The 16,224-nt window shown below is 42.1% G+C and overlaps 1 protein-coding gene across 2 annotated transcripts in view; it reads right to left on the bottom strand.

Annotated features, from left to right (window-relative positions):
- Positions 1-16,224, bottom strand: part of PUS7 (pseudouridine synthase 7) — a 65,187-nt gene that overhangs the window by 29,920 nt on the left and 19,043 nt on the right. For both annotated transcript variants that reach the window (XM_088018457.1, XM_028119808.2), the window contains exons 6-7: positions 12,414-12,525; positions 10,510-10,587 (exon numbers count right to left, since the gene is read on the bottom strand). In XM_088018457.1, coding sequence (XP_087874583.1) covers positions 10,510-10,587; positions 12,414-12,525 — 190 coding nt within the window. The remainder of the gene's footprint in view (positions 1-10,509; positions 10,588-12,413; positions 12,526-16,224) is intronic.

The raw sequence follows: 16,224 nt of genomic DNA, 5'->3' as shown, positions 1-16,224 counted from the left end.
GCTCGATCTCCAGACCAGGAGATCATGACCTGAGCCTAAATCAAGTGTCAGATGCTTAATCGAGCCACCCAGAAGCACCAGCATTTTGTTTTCCACGTAAAAATGCATATCCGAGATTTGCGTTATCCACACAGACTTCTGAGGCTGCCGCATTCTTTGTCCAGCCGCATGGGATGGCTGCTGTCGTGCGTATATAATCCTTTATCTGACCCTCTTTGATGGACATTTAAATTGCTAATCTTTTGCTGTCACAAACAAGTCTAAAGCAAACACCCTTGCACATACTTCTTTGTGCATCTATACAGGTGCATGCTTGGAATAAATCCCTAGCCGTGGGAGGTGTGGATTTTAAATTTTACTGCCTACTGCCCTCCAAAAGTGTTACCAATTTATGCTCACACCATCAACCCGTAAGTGCCTATTGCCTCATCCCTGTGTCTCCTGCCATAGCCTATTATAAACCTTTCTTAGGTCTGCCAGACCATTAAAAATGCTACTTCCTTGGTTTTTATTTGCACACTTCCTATTGTGAGGTTAAACATTTCTACAGATGTTGGCTGTGAACTGCCTGTTTCTCCTGTTACCTATTTTTTACCTATTTTGGATTGTTATTATTTTTCTTAATGTTTTCACAGAATAAGGAAATCTGTCCTTTCCCACAGTTTGCAAATATTATCTCCCATTTTGTGAGTTTAGATTATTTATTTATTTTTTAAAGATTTTGACAGAGAAAAACACAGCTAGAGAGGGAACACAAGCAGGGGGAGCGGGAGAGGGAGAAACAGGCTTCCCCCGGAGCAGGGAGCCTGATGCGGGGCTCGATCCCAGGACCCTGGGATCATGACCTGAGCCATAGGCAGACGCTTAATGACTGAGCCACCCAGGCGCCCCATTTATTTATTTTTTTTTAAAAGACTTTATTTATTTGAGAGAGAGAGAGAGAGAGAGAGAGCATGAGCTGGGGGGAGAGCTGAGCAGGAAGCCTGATGCGGGGCTCAATTCCAGGACCCTGGGATCATGACCTGAGCCAAAGGCAGACACTTAACTGAGCCACCCAGGTGCCCTGAGTTTGGTTTATTTATAGTAGTTTATACCTTAGAAAATTTCCCTCCACCTGTTATATTAAAAAAAATTCAGAACTGGAGAAAAATGGCAACACTGTACCTTATACTTTCCAGGAGATTTACCAATTGTTAACTCCCACCCCCCCCAACTCTATATATCTCTTTCTAATCTATGAACACCCACACATTACACACACATGCACACATGCATACACACAGACACAAATGTGAAATCTAAATACTTCACTGAACAATTCTGAGTGAGTTGCAGACATCACACCTTACCCCTAGTGGCCCCCGTGTCTCCTAGACCCCTACCCAAGCGGGTCACCCTCAGGAAGCCTCACATGAATTCGACACTACTGACAGGCGGTCCACATCCACACTCACCCCATCACCCAATAACAACATTTTAAGCTCCCTGAATTCAGGCTCTAACTGAGGACCACATACTGCCGTTGTGACATCCAGTTAGCGTCCACTAAGCTGCTTGGCTCGGCCCAGCCTCTGCTTTCTATTGGTATCTGACTTTTAGCAGAATCCAGGCCAGCCGTTTCCCACCGTGCCTTTACATTCGGATCTGACGATTGTTTCCTCGGGATTAGACTTAGATAAACACATTTCTTAAGTGATGCAATGGCCTTTTCAGCGTATCCCAGCAAAAGGCAATAATGTTCAGTTTGTCCGTCGCTGATGGTGATAAATTTAATCACTGCGTTGGGATGGGAGGAGTTAGGCTTTTCTACTGTAAAGGGACCTTTCCTCTTGGGTGGATTACCCTATTCCCATGGTCCTTCATCTGCCTGTTCAGGTACCTAGGAGTCTTACTACTTCAAGCAAAAACTAGCGTTAATGTGAGTGTCTCTATCTACCATTCCTTCTGCCTTAGGTGGCATTCTTTTGTAAGTAAGGAATATAGAGTAAAATTTTAGTTATGTTCATGAATCTTTTTTTTCTTTTTTAATAGTTCTGGGATTTAGGGTTGCCTGAGTGGCTCAGTCGGTTAAGCATTTGCCTTCAGTTCGGGTCCTGGGATCGAGCCCCATGTTGTCGGGCTCCCTGCTCCGGGGGAAGCCTGCTTCTCCGTCTCCCGCTCCCCTGCTTGTGTTCCCTCTCTCGCTGTGTCTCTCCCTGTTAAAAAAAAAAAAAAAAAAAAAAGAATAGTTCTGAGGTTTAAGGCATACTCAGAAAGGGTATCCCTAGCCAGAAATGATTTTTTTTTTAAGTTTCCCAAATGTAAATAGAGTACTTTTACAGTTTTATTGTTTTGTTTTGTTTTCAGGTAAAAAGGGCACTTTTCTGTTGTTTCCTTTTGGCGTACAGTAGTGATTACTTTTTTTTTTATCACACCTCATTTAGAGCAGTGCTAGCCTCTGTGCGTTCACCAACACACCAATCTTCACTACTGGGGTTTTCTAAGTTTACGTTGGTTGTGGAGAAAAATAAAAGACCTCCGGGCACTGCTGTTCCAGGGGCTCTGAGTGGGAGCTTCTGTCTCTCCTTTCCCAGTCCACCTCTGATGCCAGACGTGGGGCACTTACAAAGGAGGGGGACACGGAACAGGTCATGCTGACTCGGGAAGGTCTTCCTGCTCTCGCCCCTGGCTTTAAATCATGGAGTCTCCTCATCCTAAGCAACAAGGAGGTGAAGGAAAGAAGCGGGAGAGTGTTTTTCACACACAAACTGGCAACCGTGTCAACAGCTAGCTACTCAGTGGCGTGGGCTCCACATTTTAGATTAACGGGGTCACACGTGCCTTTCTGCTTTACGGCCTTTTAAAAAAGCAGACCGTGGACTATAAAAACTACACCAAGGACCTGGCTACAAAAAAATAAATATTTACCTATCGGTATCGTGTGCAGTGGCACTGCGGCTGGTGCCGGTCTTTGACCAGCTTTGCAAGCCTCTCCCGGTGATCTTCTTTGCTGCAAACGAAAGTTTTCTTTGTGCAGGGGGGAAAAATCTGGCAAAGCACTGCCACTTTACCCACTCAAGGGAGACATACAAAAACGTCAGCACGGATTCTTTCATACAGTGTTTTTTTTTTTAAAGATTTTACTTATTTAATTGACAGAGAGAGAGAGAGACAGCGAGAGAGGGAATACAAGCAGTGGGAGTGGGAGAGGGAGAAGCAGGCTTCCCGCGGAGCAGGGAGCCCGATGCGGGGCTCGATCCCAGGACTCCGGGATCATGACCTGAGCCGAAGGCAGACGCTTAACGACTGAGCCACCCAGGTGCCCCATACAGTGTTTTTTTTTAACGTTTAAATTTTTGATTCACCTGGAATTTATTTAGAATGGGGAACTGACGTAAGGAGCCAATTTTTTTTTCTTTCAGATGGTTTTTCAGTTATCTCAACAACATTCATTGGCTCAACCATCTTTTTTCTCTGATTTTATTTTTTTTTAAAGATTTTATGTATTTGACAGAGAGAGACAGAGCGAGAGAGGGAACACAAGCAGGGGCAGAGGGAGTTGGAAAAGCAGGCTCCCCATTGAGCAGGGAGCCCGATGCGGGGCTTGACCCCAGGACCCTGGGACCATGACCTGAGCCAAAGGCAGACGCTTAACAACTGAGCCACCCAGGTGCCCCTTTTTTTCTGATTTTACGTACTACTTTGAATACATTCTAAATCTGTGGATGGATCCAGGTCTCTAATTACTCTGTTCTACCGATTTATGTGCCAAGATCAAATTGCTTAAACTGTGATATTTCTATAATATGCTTTAATATATACTGAGGTTAGTCCCCCTTTGTTAGTGACTTTTTCCAGAATTTTTTTTTTAAGATTTTATCTATTTGACAGAGAGACGGAGACAGAGAATAAGCAAGGGGAGCAGCAGACAGAGGAAGAGGGAGAAGCAGACTCCTCACTGAGCAGGGAGCCCGACGTGGGGCTCGATCCCAGGACCCTGGGATCATGACCTGAGCCGAAGGCAGAAGCTTAACTAACTGAGCCACCCAGGAACACCTATCTTGTATAACTTTCAGTCAACTCTTTTGAGTAGAAATAATCATCAATGATAAAAACTACAATTTGGCCATCTCCTTTCTAATTTTTACACTTATTTCTTAAAAAAAATTTTTTTTAAGATTTTTTTTTTTTTTTAAAGTAATCTCTACACCTAATGCGGGGCTCGAACTCACAGGCCCGAGATCAAGAGTCACGTATTCTACTGATTGAGCCAGCCAGGTGCCTCTTCTTAATTTTGTTTGTTTGCATTACAGTCTGTCCAGAACAACAAAAAAAATATTGGTAACAGTATGGTCATCTTTATTTATTTTGTTCCTGACTCTAAATGAAATGTTTCTGGTATTTTCCCAATAAATAGAACATTGGCTTTTCATTTGAGATTTTCATATTTTGTCATGCTCCAATATTTTTATATTGTTATGACAACTTGCATCTCTACTTTAGTAGAAAGGTTTTTTTTTGTTTTTGTTTTTTAATTAGAAATAATCTAATATGGTGCACCTGGGTGGCTCAGTCAGTTGAACGTCTGCCTTCAGCTCAGGTCATGATCTTGGGGTCCTGGAATTGGGCCCCTCGTCGGGTTCTCTGCTCAGCAGGGAGTCTGCTTCTCCCTCTCCCTCTGACCGTCCCCCTGCTTGTGCTCTCTGTCAAATAAGTAAAATCTTATTAAAAAAAAAAGAATCTAACATGGTTGAAAGCAATGCACCAATTGAAACTTATTTAACCATCTTATTTAAGATTCTCCAATTTGGGCCATTTGGGTCATTCATAATTTTTCAAAATCACAAATAATGCTGCGTGGTACATCATTGTGCATAAGGTGGTTTTAACTTTCTCTAAATTCAGATTTCTTCTGAAAAAACGTCTACTCTGAGAACTACTACAACACAGGGTGTTTGTGCTTCACCTTGTGGAACAATACACTTTACGCTCTAGACTGTTTTTCAGCACTAGTCCTTGAGCTCGTTCCTGCTGTCAGGAGCCGTGCTCCAGCTTTGGCCTGGAAATGCAGGCGCTGGGGGTGGGTGTGTGCCTGGATGTGGAGCAAGGGCCCCAGGGCCGGCACGAAAGGCCAAGCTCTGCCCAAAGTGCCTGGTCTATCCACCCAAAGTAGCTCATCATGGAAGCCGCCCCACACAGGTGCGGGCAGTCTCTGAAAAACTGACGGGCAAAGTTTATCTTACTCCTTAGTTAAAAACATGCTGTCTACTGAGTTAAATAAATTGTTTAAAATCCATCTATATAATACCAGCTTGCCAATTCATCTCACGGAACTCTCTTTTTCGCTGAAAATTTCCCTGTACTTTATGAAGACATTCAATCATCTCTTCGCTGCATATCAATCAGTTTGTTTCCTAGCTCAATATGTGCAAAAGCAGCCTGACCAAATTTCTTGAGAAAAAAAAAAAATCTGCCATTGCCCCATTAATTAATACAAAATGTAGGAAGCTAGCCAGAGAAGCTGGGAAATGGGCAGAGCTCCTACTCCATTACCCTCCCTCACCATGTCCAATCCGAGGACCAAACAGCATAAAGCAGGTCTAGTTCAGCCTTGGGCCAGCTGTCAGAGGCAGCAGGTCCAGGAGAAAAGGGCACCAGGTCCTTATCTGCATATGTATGCAGACAGTGATGGAACCACAGGGCAGAAATTAATCCAGGAATTATATCCCAAAGAATCCAGGAAGCAGAGGATCAGGAGGAACAGAATATTTAAGTCAAAAGGAAAAAAGTAATCAGGCAACTTGGCAGCTCTGAAGAGAGTCTGGAGAATATTCTCTGATAGCCATGGAAGTACCTGACAGCTTTGTTGTTGTTTTTTTTTTTTTTGAGATAAAATTAATATAACCTAAAATTTATCACTTTAACCATTATAAAGTATACAATTCAGTGGTTTTTAGTATCTTCACAATGTTGTACAACTGTTACCACTATCTAATCCCAGAACACTTCCATCACCCCAAAAGAAACCCTACACGTATTAACCCCATTCCCTCCCCCTGCAGCCCCTGGCAACCACTTATCTATTCTATCTCTAAACATTTCCCTATTATGGACATTTCATATAAATGTAATCATACGGCCTTTTGTGTCTGACTTCTTTTACTTAGCCTCAAGTTTTTAAGATTCATCCATGTTGGGCGCCTGGGTGGTTCAGTCGGTTAAGCATCTACCTTCAGCTCAGGTCATGATCCCAGGGTCCTGGGATTGAGCCCCGCTTTGGGCTTCCTGCTCAGCGGGGAGTCAGTCTCTCCCTCTGCCCCTTCCCCCTACTCATGCTTGCTCTCTCTCTCGAATAAATAAATCTTAAAAAAAAAAGATTCATCCATATTGTAATATGTATCAGTACTTCATTCCTTTGTATGGCTGAAGCATATTCTGTCGCCTCTTCTTGAATACCTAACAGACATGTATTTCTGAATCCCACTGGCACAGCAGAAAGCAAGAGGTATACTCATTCGTATAGGATGGGTGCTCCCTGAGCAGAGGTGGAATGGTGTTGACAGTATCTTCATGATACTGTTCACAGTTTTAATTCTGATGATCTTGGATAGAGCTCTACAGTTGTAAATTCACAGCGAATTCTGTGACTAACTTGGGACTACTAAAAATCTCACTTTTAAACATCAGGAGCCAACCTAAGCAACACGTTGCACAAAAAGCCTTTATCAACAAAGCCAGTGAAACACTGGCCCAGGCTCAGAAAGGAGACTGGCAGGAAGAGGCAGGAAAAGAAACAAATCATTCTGAATGAGGCTGTTCCTGCTGGAGATCCTGTTAAAATTACGAGGTGGCTGGAGAGTTACACAAAGCCGAAAGAAATGCTGCTTATCCCCAGGAATGAGCGATTCAGCAATAATTAAAACTCCGGTGTGGCAGAGTGGGTTTATCCTGTGTACCCGTTCTCACGGGAAAGGCCAACCTGCCCGGCCCAGTGTATCCATTAAGTAAACGAAGGGTGTCGCCTGCATCCGCGAGATAAGTGCTATGTGCTTTCCAAAGGCCAACACTTAGGGGTCTAATATAGTTTCTTACGAAGTCAACAGGAAGATGAGAAAAGCAGCAAAGGGCTATGAAGACAGAGCAGCACTGTGATCAAGTATGACACCTGGTGGCTGACCAAGAAGAGAGAGAAATACCTTCACTCCAAATATTCAAAGACTTCACATCATATAATGCAATATAAAATAATGAGATGCCATTTTTTGACCCTCAAATTAGCAAAGGATTTAAAAAAAAAAAAAACCTGTAACACCTGTTAAGTAGGGAGGATTCTGGGGAAGTAGAATAAAGGTGACAAATGGCACCATCTTTCCACAGGACAACTAGGCTTTGCTATCAAAAGCCTAAAACCTAGAATTTCACATTCCCTTTAAGTCAGAATTCCACTGCTAAGTTTATCTTTCTTTTTTTTTTTTTTTAAGATTTTACTTATTTGACAGAGAGAAAGTGCACAAACAGGGCGAGGGGCAGGCAGAGGGAGAGGGAGAAGCAGGGTCCCTACTGAGCAGGGAGCCCGATGCAGGGCTCGATCCCAGAACCCTGGGATCGTGACCTGAGCCGAAGGCAGATGCTTAACGACTGAGCCACCCAGGCGCCCCTCTCTGCTAAGTTTATCTTAATGAAGTTTTCACAGACGTATGCCAAGATTTAGCTACCAATATGTCTGTCATGGAATTGTTTATAATAGCAAGAAATGGGAAACAATGTCAACATCCAAAAATACAGTAACAGTCCAGAAATTACGATTCACCATATTTTAAATATCTTTTGCATTTTATATAAATATTTTGGCTCACAAGGAAAAAAGAATCCCCCACAAAAAATATACCAAGCTGTGAACAAGGCAATCTCTGAGGGAGTACAATTATGGCAGAACTTTCATTTTCCACCTCGTCCCTTCTGTGAGGAAAATAAAACTGACTTATTTAATTTTAAAAAGATGTTTTTACATAATCTCCACACCCAGCCCGGGGCTCAAACTCACAATCCGGAGATCAAGAGTCACACGCTCTACTGACTTAGCCAGCCAGGTGCTCCCGAACTTACTATTTTTTTTTAACTTATTTTTAAATTTGGGTGAAAAAGATTGCAGAACCAGCCAGAAAGCACAGGAGTTGACTACAACGATATTTTAGAGGTGAAAGGAAGGATGGAAACAGAGGATGGAAACACCTGAACCCTTGAGCCACTGCTGTTCCTCCTAACCCTTCAGAGTTTCTGGCTAGCCCACTGGCCTCACTACCCGCAGAGGTGATTTCAAATCTTCACACTCTTTTCAAGTTCCCTTCCCCACTCCTGCCCCACCCCACTGCTCTCAGCAGATGACTCATTTTGTGCAACACGGGAAGAAAAAGAACAGGCCACCGTGTAGGAACATCTTCAGGGGTCTCCTGCCGCTCTCTTTCAAACACATTCACACACACTGTTAGTGGAGTCACGGAGAGATGTTCTTACTCTGCTTTCATGACACAACATACCTCCCGAAGGTCAAAGAGCAAAAGGGCTGGAAAATCCATTAGGATGCAACCAGATGCTTAATCCCGACACCATTTCAAGTGAATCAGAATAGTCGTGGGAAAGAAGCAAACTATAGGGGATTGTGGGGTAAAGAGAGGCCACCTCAGATTCTTTATGAAAAGATAAGCATATGTATTTAAATATATGTATTTAAGTGGGGACAGCAAGCACAGATGACTTCATTTGCCATTACAGTATAATTAACATGCGGTAAACTGTACATATTCAAAATGTACAAGATTTGAGGTGCCCGGGTGGCTCAGATGGTAAAATGTCTGCCTTCGGCTCAGGTCATGATCCCAGGGTCCTGGGATCGAGCCCCATGTCGGGCTCCCTGCTCAGCGGGAAGACTGCTTCTCCCTCTCCCTCTGCCTGCTGCTCCCCCTGTTTGTGTGCTCTCTCTCTCTCTCTCTCTGACAAATAATAAATAAAATCTTAAAAAAACATACAAGATTTACCATGAGAGTAAGCCCATGAAACCATCACTATATTCAAGATAACGAACATACGCATAACCCTGAGAAGTTTCCTCCAGCCCCTTTATTTCTCCCTCCCACCACTCCTTACCTGGGGGGTGGGGGGGTGGGGGTGGGGGGGTGGGGGTGTGTGTACACACAGAAGACGAAAGCCTGAATTTGTCTGACTTCACGAGGCTATAAATTCATCTTTTCCCCTTCCTTTCACTAAACCTTGTAGGTTCAGAGCCCCCAGGACACGGCAGCAGCCCCAATCTCCACGGTCACCCACCTGCTCCAGTCACAACCCCTACTCCTGCCTCTCTGCACAACCCCGTCTGTTTTAGATCATGGTCAAGTCCAAGATCCTCACCATGACCTACAGGGCCCGAGGATCCTGATTTCTTGCTAGCTCCCACAAGACTAAAGTACCTGCCAGGTACCAAATGTGCTGTGCTCCCCAACTCCTTTCCAGCATCTTTTCACGAGGTATTTTCTTGGTTCAAACAAGCAACCCTAGACCCTCCATAGCCCTAGGAAACTCCTACTTGTGCTTCCAGAATCTAGACCAGTGGTTCTCAACCATAGGAGATTTTGCCCTTCAAAGGACATTTGGCAAAGTGTGGAGACATTTTTGGTTGTCACAACTGGAAGGTGGAAGGCTAAGGGGGGGATGTTACTGACATCTAGTGGGTAGAGCCCAGGGCTGCTGCTAAATGCCCTACAATGGCACAGGATGGCCCCCACAACAAGGAATTATCCATTCCAAATTGCTGTTGGTGAAGGCAGAGAGGCCTTGATTAGATTAAAACTCCAGCATCCCATTTTCTGTGAAACCCTTCCCTGGCCTGCCCTAATTCCCCCAGCATACCTATATTTTAGCATTTATGTCACTGTGTGATAAGCTCTCATTTACTTGTCTGTCTGCTCCATTAAATTATAATTGCTTCAAATGCACAGACCATCTTTTCATCTGTATAACCCCAGTGTGTAACAAAAGAGCTCATTCAGTGTTTTGTAATTAAATTTTAAATAACTTATATTTAATAATGAATGAACAAAAAAGGACAGAGAGAAGGAAGCACTTATTCTCTTGGCTCTACCACAAAAGTCCTTTAAAAATCACACAAACAATACCTGTTTGCTCCAAAAAACATTAGGAAATACAGATATGCAAGAAGAAAAAAAATTGTTTTTTGAATAGGCAGAGGTACCATTTAAAGAGAGAAGAGACAGGGCCGTATGGGTGGCTCAGTTAAGCATCCGACTCTTGATTTCAGTTCAGGTCATGATCTCAGGGTCATGAAGTCACTTGCGCTCAGTGTGGAGTCTGCTTGTGCCTCTCCCTCTGCTCCCCTCTCCCTACACTCTCTAATAAATAAAAATCTCAAAGGAAAAAAAAAAGAGGGAAGAGATAAACCCCACAGCAAATCTGAGAACCGTGGAAGGTGGTGCTAGGGTTTTTGTGAACAAATTCCGACATGTACTCGGTACTTACTTGAGAACAGCAATCTCTTGAACAGTTATGGCCCTTTTATCTTTGGTTCCCATGTAGGAGAATATGTTTGGTTTGACTCTGGTAAGACAAAAACAAAACCATATGAAGTTGCACACCATTAGGAAATTGTATTTCTCATGCTTTAAGGTTCAAAGTAAATAAAATCATAACAGAATGGGAGCAGAGTAAGGAAAACTTGATTTAAAAATGTACCCAGGAAAACATAATATGCCAAGCTAAGGAAGTAAACAATCCCTGGACAGCAACCTTCTTAGCAGGGCTTGACTTAGAATGTTTGTGGCTATGAGTGAAAAACCTGCCATTGGAAGACTTGGCTAGCCAGTAACCAAAAAGGAAACAACGTACTTCCTATCGATCATAGGCCATTCGCTAGATGACATGAAAGTGAAGGTAAAGAGAAATTCATTCTGTATATATAATGGACCACTCTCAAAATTTTATTATCTTCAGTTTTTAAAAAGTTAATAATGTCAAGTTTCCATAAATACAGGCTATTTCTTTGCATAAAAAAAGCCAAATACTAAAATAGGGATCTGAATAGTTTTGATACAAAGATCTAAGTAAGCTAGTTAACGAAGAATTATTTTATAGAAACTGCTCCACATGAAAAGGAAAATGACAGGACAAATTTCTTGAACTCTGAGCGCTCCCCAACTGCAGAGCTCAGAGGAAGTCCCTCCACAGTGGTCTATCCTCCCAGGATCAGGTACAGACAGGCCCCGCCGACTCTCTCCCAGAGAGCTAGCAACTAGAGTCAAATAAAATGACCCTTACAGAATACTGCACACTACTGGCTGAAATATGGCCCTACTAACCCTGACCCCCCGTACCTCAGAATGTAGCTGCACTTGGAGAGGGCCTTTAAAGACGTGGTTCAGTTAGAATGAGGCTGCTGGGTGGACCCTTATCTGATCTGTTCCAATAAGAAGAGAAAATGTAGACACACAGACTCCGCGGACAAACACGGAGGGAAGACCACGGGAGGACACAGAGAGAAGGTGGCCATCTATAAGCTACGGAGAAGCCTCAGAAGAAAACCCAAACCTGCCAACACCTTGATACTGGGATTCCTAGTCTCCAGAGCTGTGAGAAAATCGGTGTCTGTTATTGAAGCCTCCCAGTCTGTGATATTTTGTTAGGGCAGCCCCAGCAAACTGACACACTGTCCACCATGTTTAAACTGGGTTAAATATGTATCAGAAAGTAAACTTCCAGGGCACACAGATTGGCTGCGGTGCCTGTACCCATGACTGAAAAACAATTCTGCAGCACCTGGCCCATCCTCAGAGACTCAAACTGCATTATCTGCATTCCCAGGAGGAAATCCTACTGGTCTCAAGTTTTCAATCGAGTCAATCTCCAAGAATTAAGAGTTTACAATCTAGTTAAACAAATCCCTGCAAACACATCCAAGTGTAGACTTTCTAGGAAGCAAGTTAATTTTTATTTTCAGCTGGATGGACCAACATGTGAACTATTCATTTATAGAATTTCCATCTTGAATCACTAGCAATATGCACGGAGGTAAAAAAAAAAAAATTAATTCACCTATTGTCTAAGGAAACTGGGGGGCACATTTACTATCCGTTTGCCTATTTTCCCGCTATTTTTTTTTAAAGATTTTATTTATTTATTTGACAGAGAGAGAGCGAGAGCAGGAATACAAGCATGGGAAGTGGGAGAGGGAGAAACAGGTTTCCCGCTGAGCAGGGAGCCCGATGCAGGGCTCGATCCCAGGACCCTGGGACCATGACCTGAGCCGAAGGCAGACGCTTAACGACTGAGCCACCCAGGCGCCCCCTGCTCCTTTTTCATTAGCACAGAAAGAGAAAAATAAATTCCCGTGTTGTCATTTTGTGTCAGCACAACAACAAGATACTAACCGTAAATATTTGGACAGCACATTAATAGCATCCATGGTGTCTTTGTTTTCCTTGTACAGTACAAAGTGGCAGTAACTTCCCCTAGATTTTGGCCAAGAATGTTTTCTTGGATCTTAAAAACAAAAAAATTAAATGTTATATAGACCATAACAAAAGTGATCTAAGCTTTAGCTTATGAAACCTACAAGGTCATTTTTTGCTAGAGAACATCTGAGTGAGAAATCCAATCTAGTCTGACAAGAAATACATGTTAAGTGGTTACAGCTGTGTGGACTACAGGTATTACACTTCCTGCGACTGGAGACTCAACATTATCTGTCCACATTCACAATCAAAAGCTGAAAGGCAGGCTGTGTGACAAATGAGTAAGACTAATAGGCAATCCTCACACAGAGGGGTCCACCACTCCCCAGTGCGTTTACTTCACAAGCGCGTGTCTTGTAGGTGGGTAACTGGCTTTCTAGAACACATGTGGTCCAGAGGAAAGGAGCACTCCAATAGGAATCTGTAAGCCTTGCCTCATATCCCAAGCTGGTCACACATACAGGTTGGATGCCTCCGCAAGGATGGGGATAAAGCTTGTGAGGAGTTGCCTCAGTGACAGGTTCAAGTTTTCCAAAGGTCGCTTCCTTCACAAAAGTTGAGTTAATCCTGGGTGGTTTACAAATGTTTACCTGACAGAGTGCAGCTCGCATTCAAAATAGAATGGTCATTATTCTTGGGGAAAAGGAGACTCTAAAAATTAAGCCAGGTTAAATGTCAAATTTCAATGTGAACTTCTGAACTACAGTTACTTTGGTTCTTCAACTTTCTGAAACTGACCAACATGTCCGGGCTTTGGAGATCCTTTAAAAAAGTGTCCTTTTAAATGAACATTTTAATTGTACTATAATCCAGAGATATATTAAAAAAAAAATTAGGACTTAAACTTTAATTTTGAAAAATCAACATATTTTGGGAAAAATATGTAAGCCAGAACCCCACTTCCAGATGCTGCACAAGATACTCCTGAGTCTTGAGCAACACAAAGCTGCAACTGTTATCTGAACACATCTAATTCACTTATTTCTGTAACTCCATGAAATAAAAACTGTGAAAAAATACTTCATAGAATCCCTAGAATCTTCTTCTTTTAAAAATGTTCCTTTGTCTTTGTCCCTAAAATAATCCTTAGCATGAACTCATGAATCCGTCCTCTTCACAGACATAAGAAACTTCTGGTACTGAAGTTGCTGGTACACTTGGCTTTGTCAAGGCAAAAAGCACTCTTGATAGGTCAGTTATTTATGCTACAATGTAAAGAACAAACAAATCAATAAATCACCTTGGAAAACTGCCATAGCATCTATGCTCAGCTAACTGCTTTTCCTTTCTGAAGGAATAAATATGAATGTGAGTCTCTTCTGTCTTGGAAAACAAAAATATTACAAGTACTTCTTTGGCTCTTCATGTGAATTCCTCACAACTCATGCTCAGAAAATCGTGAATAAGAGTATTATTTTTGGCTTTCCTTCCAGCTCACCACAGTTAAGTAAAATTTTCTTCTACTTAGCACTTGGGAGAAAAATCATTGGCATTTCATTTTCTCTCCATGAAATACCAACTGCTCTTACCTGCTGCAGTTCTGACCTCTGTCCGAATGCACAGCATAGAGAGCACAAGAGAGCAATGTTTAATTTATAATAATATTAAAGTGCTTTAGAGGTGAACATGCAAATGATCGCATGGAAAGTTTCTACCAAGGACTGCTACAGCACCTGGTAGTTATGTGGTGGGTGAACAGCCATTCAGACATTAACAACGGAACGTCGCAGAGGCACACAATGAAGGAGGAGGTAACTCACCTACAGGTACCAGCCCTCCCTGTTTCAGTCTCCTCACGAGGACATGTCAGTTCATCCCCAAAGCTGCACTGTCCGTACCCACAGGACGCAGCACGAGGTTTACGACTGAATACAGTATGTTGTCTACCTGACACTAAAATTACCCTGCATGTTAGCTGGAATTTAAATAAAAGCCTAAAAAAACAAAAAAGAGACCTAATACAAAATGCTTCCCCATCTAGAGATTTGTTTTCACAGAGTGCTACTTTTGATTATCTTTTAGTGGTGATGCTGCATGTAATTATTGTTTTGCTTTGTGTTTTTTGGAGTTTTATGAGTTTCCTGCATTGAGTTATAAAGATTTTATTTGATAAAAATTTGAAAAATCATTACAGAAAATGGTACTTGAACTGATAAATTAAAAGGGATTTGAGATGATTTAAGAGACTTATCTATTTATACAAATGTAGGGATCGAAGGGGTATGTGCACCCCGATGTTTATAGCAGCAATGTCCACAATAGCCAAACTGTGGAAACAGCCAAGATGTCCATCAATGTCCATCGATCCATTGATGAATGGATAAAGAAGATGTGGTATTATATATGCAATGGAATATTATGCAGCCATCAAAAGGAATGAAATCTTGCCATTTGCAACGACATGGATGGAACTGGAGAGTCTTATGGTGAGCGAAATAAGTCAATCAGAGAAAGACATGTATCATATGCTCTCACTGATATGAGGAATTCTTAATCTCAGGAAACAAACTGAGGGTTGCTGGAGTGGTGGGGGGTGGGAGGGATGGGGTGGCTGGGTGATAGACATTCGGGAGTGTATGTGCTATGGTGAGCGCTGTGAATTGTGTAAGACTGATGAATCACAGACCTGTACCTCTGAAACAAATAATACATTATATGTTTAAAAAAAAAAAGATGACAACAGCAGGAGGGGAAGAATGAAGGGGAGTAAACCAGAGGGGGAGATGAACCATGAGAGACGATGGACTCTGAGAAACAAACTGAGGGTTCCAGAGGGGAGGGGGGTGGGGGGGATGGGTTAGCCTGGTGATGGGTATCAAAGGGGGCACGTTCTGCGTGGAGCCCTGGGTGTTATACGCAAACAATGAGTCATGGAACACTACATCAAAAACTAATGATGTAATGTATGGTGATTAACACAAAAAAAAGAGACTTATCTATTTAATGCAATGTTCAGACCTTATTTGTATAATTGTTTGACAAGTCATCTATTGTAAAAGACATTTTTGAGACAACGGACAAACTGAACATGCACTGGGTATTAGATATTAAGAAATTATTGTTCGTTATGTAGGATGTGATAATGGTTTGGGGTTTTAGTCCTTAGCTGCTAAATACATACTGAAGTATTTGAGTGAAATGAAGTGCTGCGTAGAATTCTCTTTAAAATACTCCAAAAGAAAAATAAGTGGGAGGAAAAGATCAAACAAAAACAACAGAATGTTAATAATCTTGAAGGTGGTTGATGGGTACACAGTGGTTCGATATAGTACACTCTGTGTGCCTGTTTGAAAATGTCCATAAAAAAAGTTAAAAAAAAAACCTGTGACCAGAATTGATGAAGTAGAACTCTATCTGTCCTTCATGGCCCCCTCAGGAACATTCCTAGTCAACTATAATGGCGAGAAATAAATGAAGCCACAAGGCTAAAAAACTAAATGCTATTATACCTTAAGAGAAACCATGACAACCGAGTATGAGTTTTGGCTTACAAGCATGCATCTTTTATTAGCAAATCCAAGCACTGAGCATGCATACAATTATCTCCTCTGTTGATAACAGATACAAGGATTCTTTTTCTAAAGTGCACTCAGTATACAAAATAGTAAGCATATGCATTAGTTAACTGGGAATATTTTGAATAATGGAAAAAAATCAATGAGACTCAACTTATTCTGGGCAATTTGACTTTCTAAAACTCCAAATCCTTAGAATGCTAAGTAGCATG

Source organism: Eumetopias jubatus, unplaced genomic scaffold (assembly GCF_037043125.1).
Source record: "Eumetopias jubatus isolate StellerSeaLion01/CBP00866 unplaced genomic scaffold, mEumJub1_p1.0 scaffold_14, whole genome shotgun sequence".
NCBI classification, from domain to species: Eukaryota; Metazoa; Chordata; class Mammalia; order Carnivora; family Otariidae; genus Eumetopias; species Eumetopias jubatus.
The sequence above is the reverse complement of the archived record's forward strand: the minus strand, read 5'-3'. Positions and strand labels throughout refer to the sequence as shown.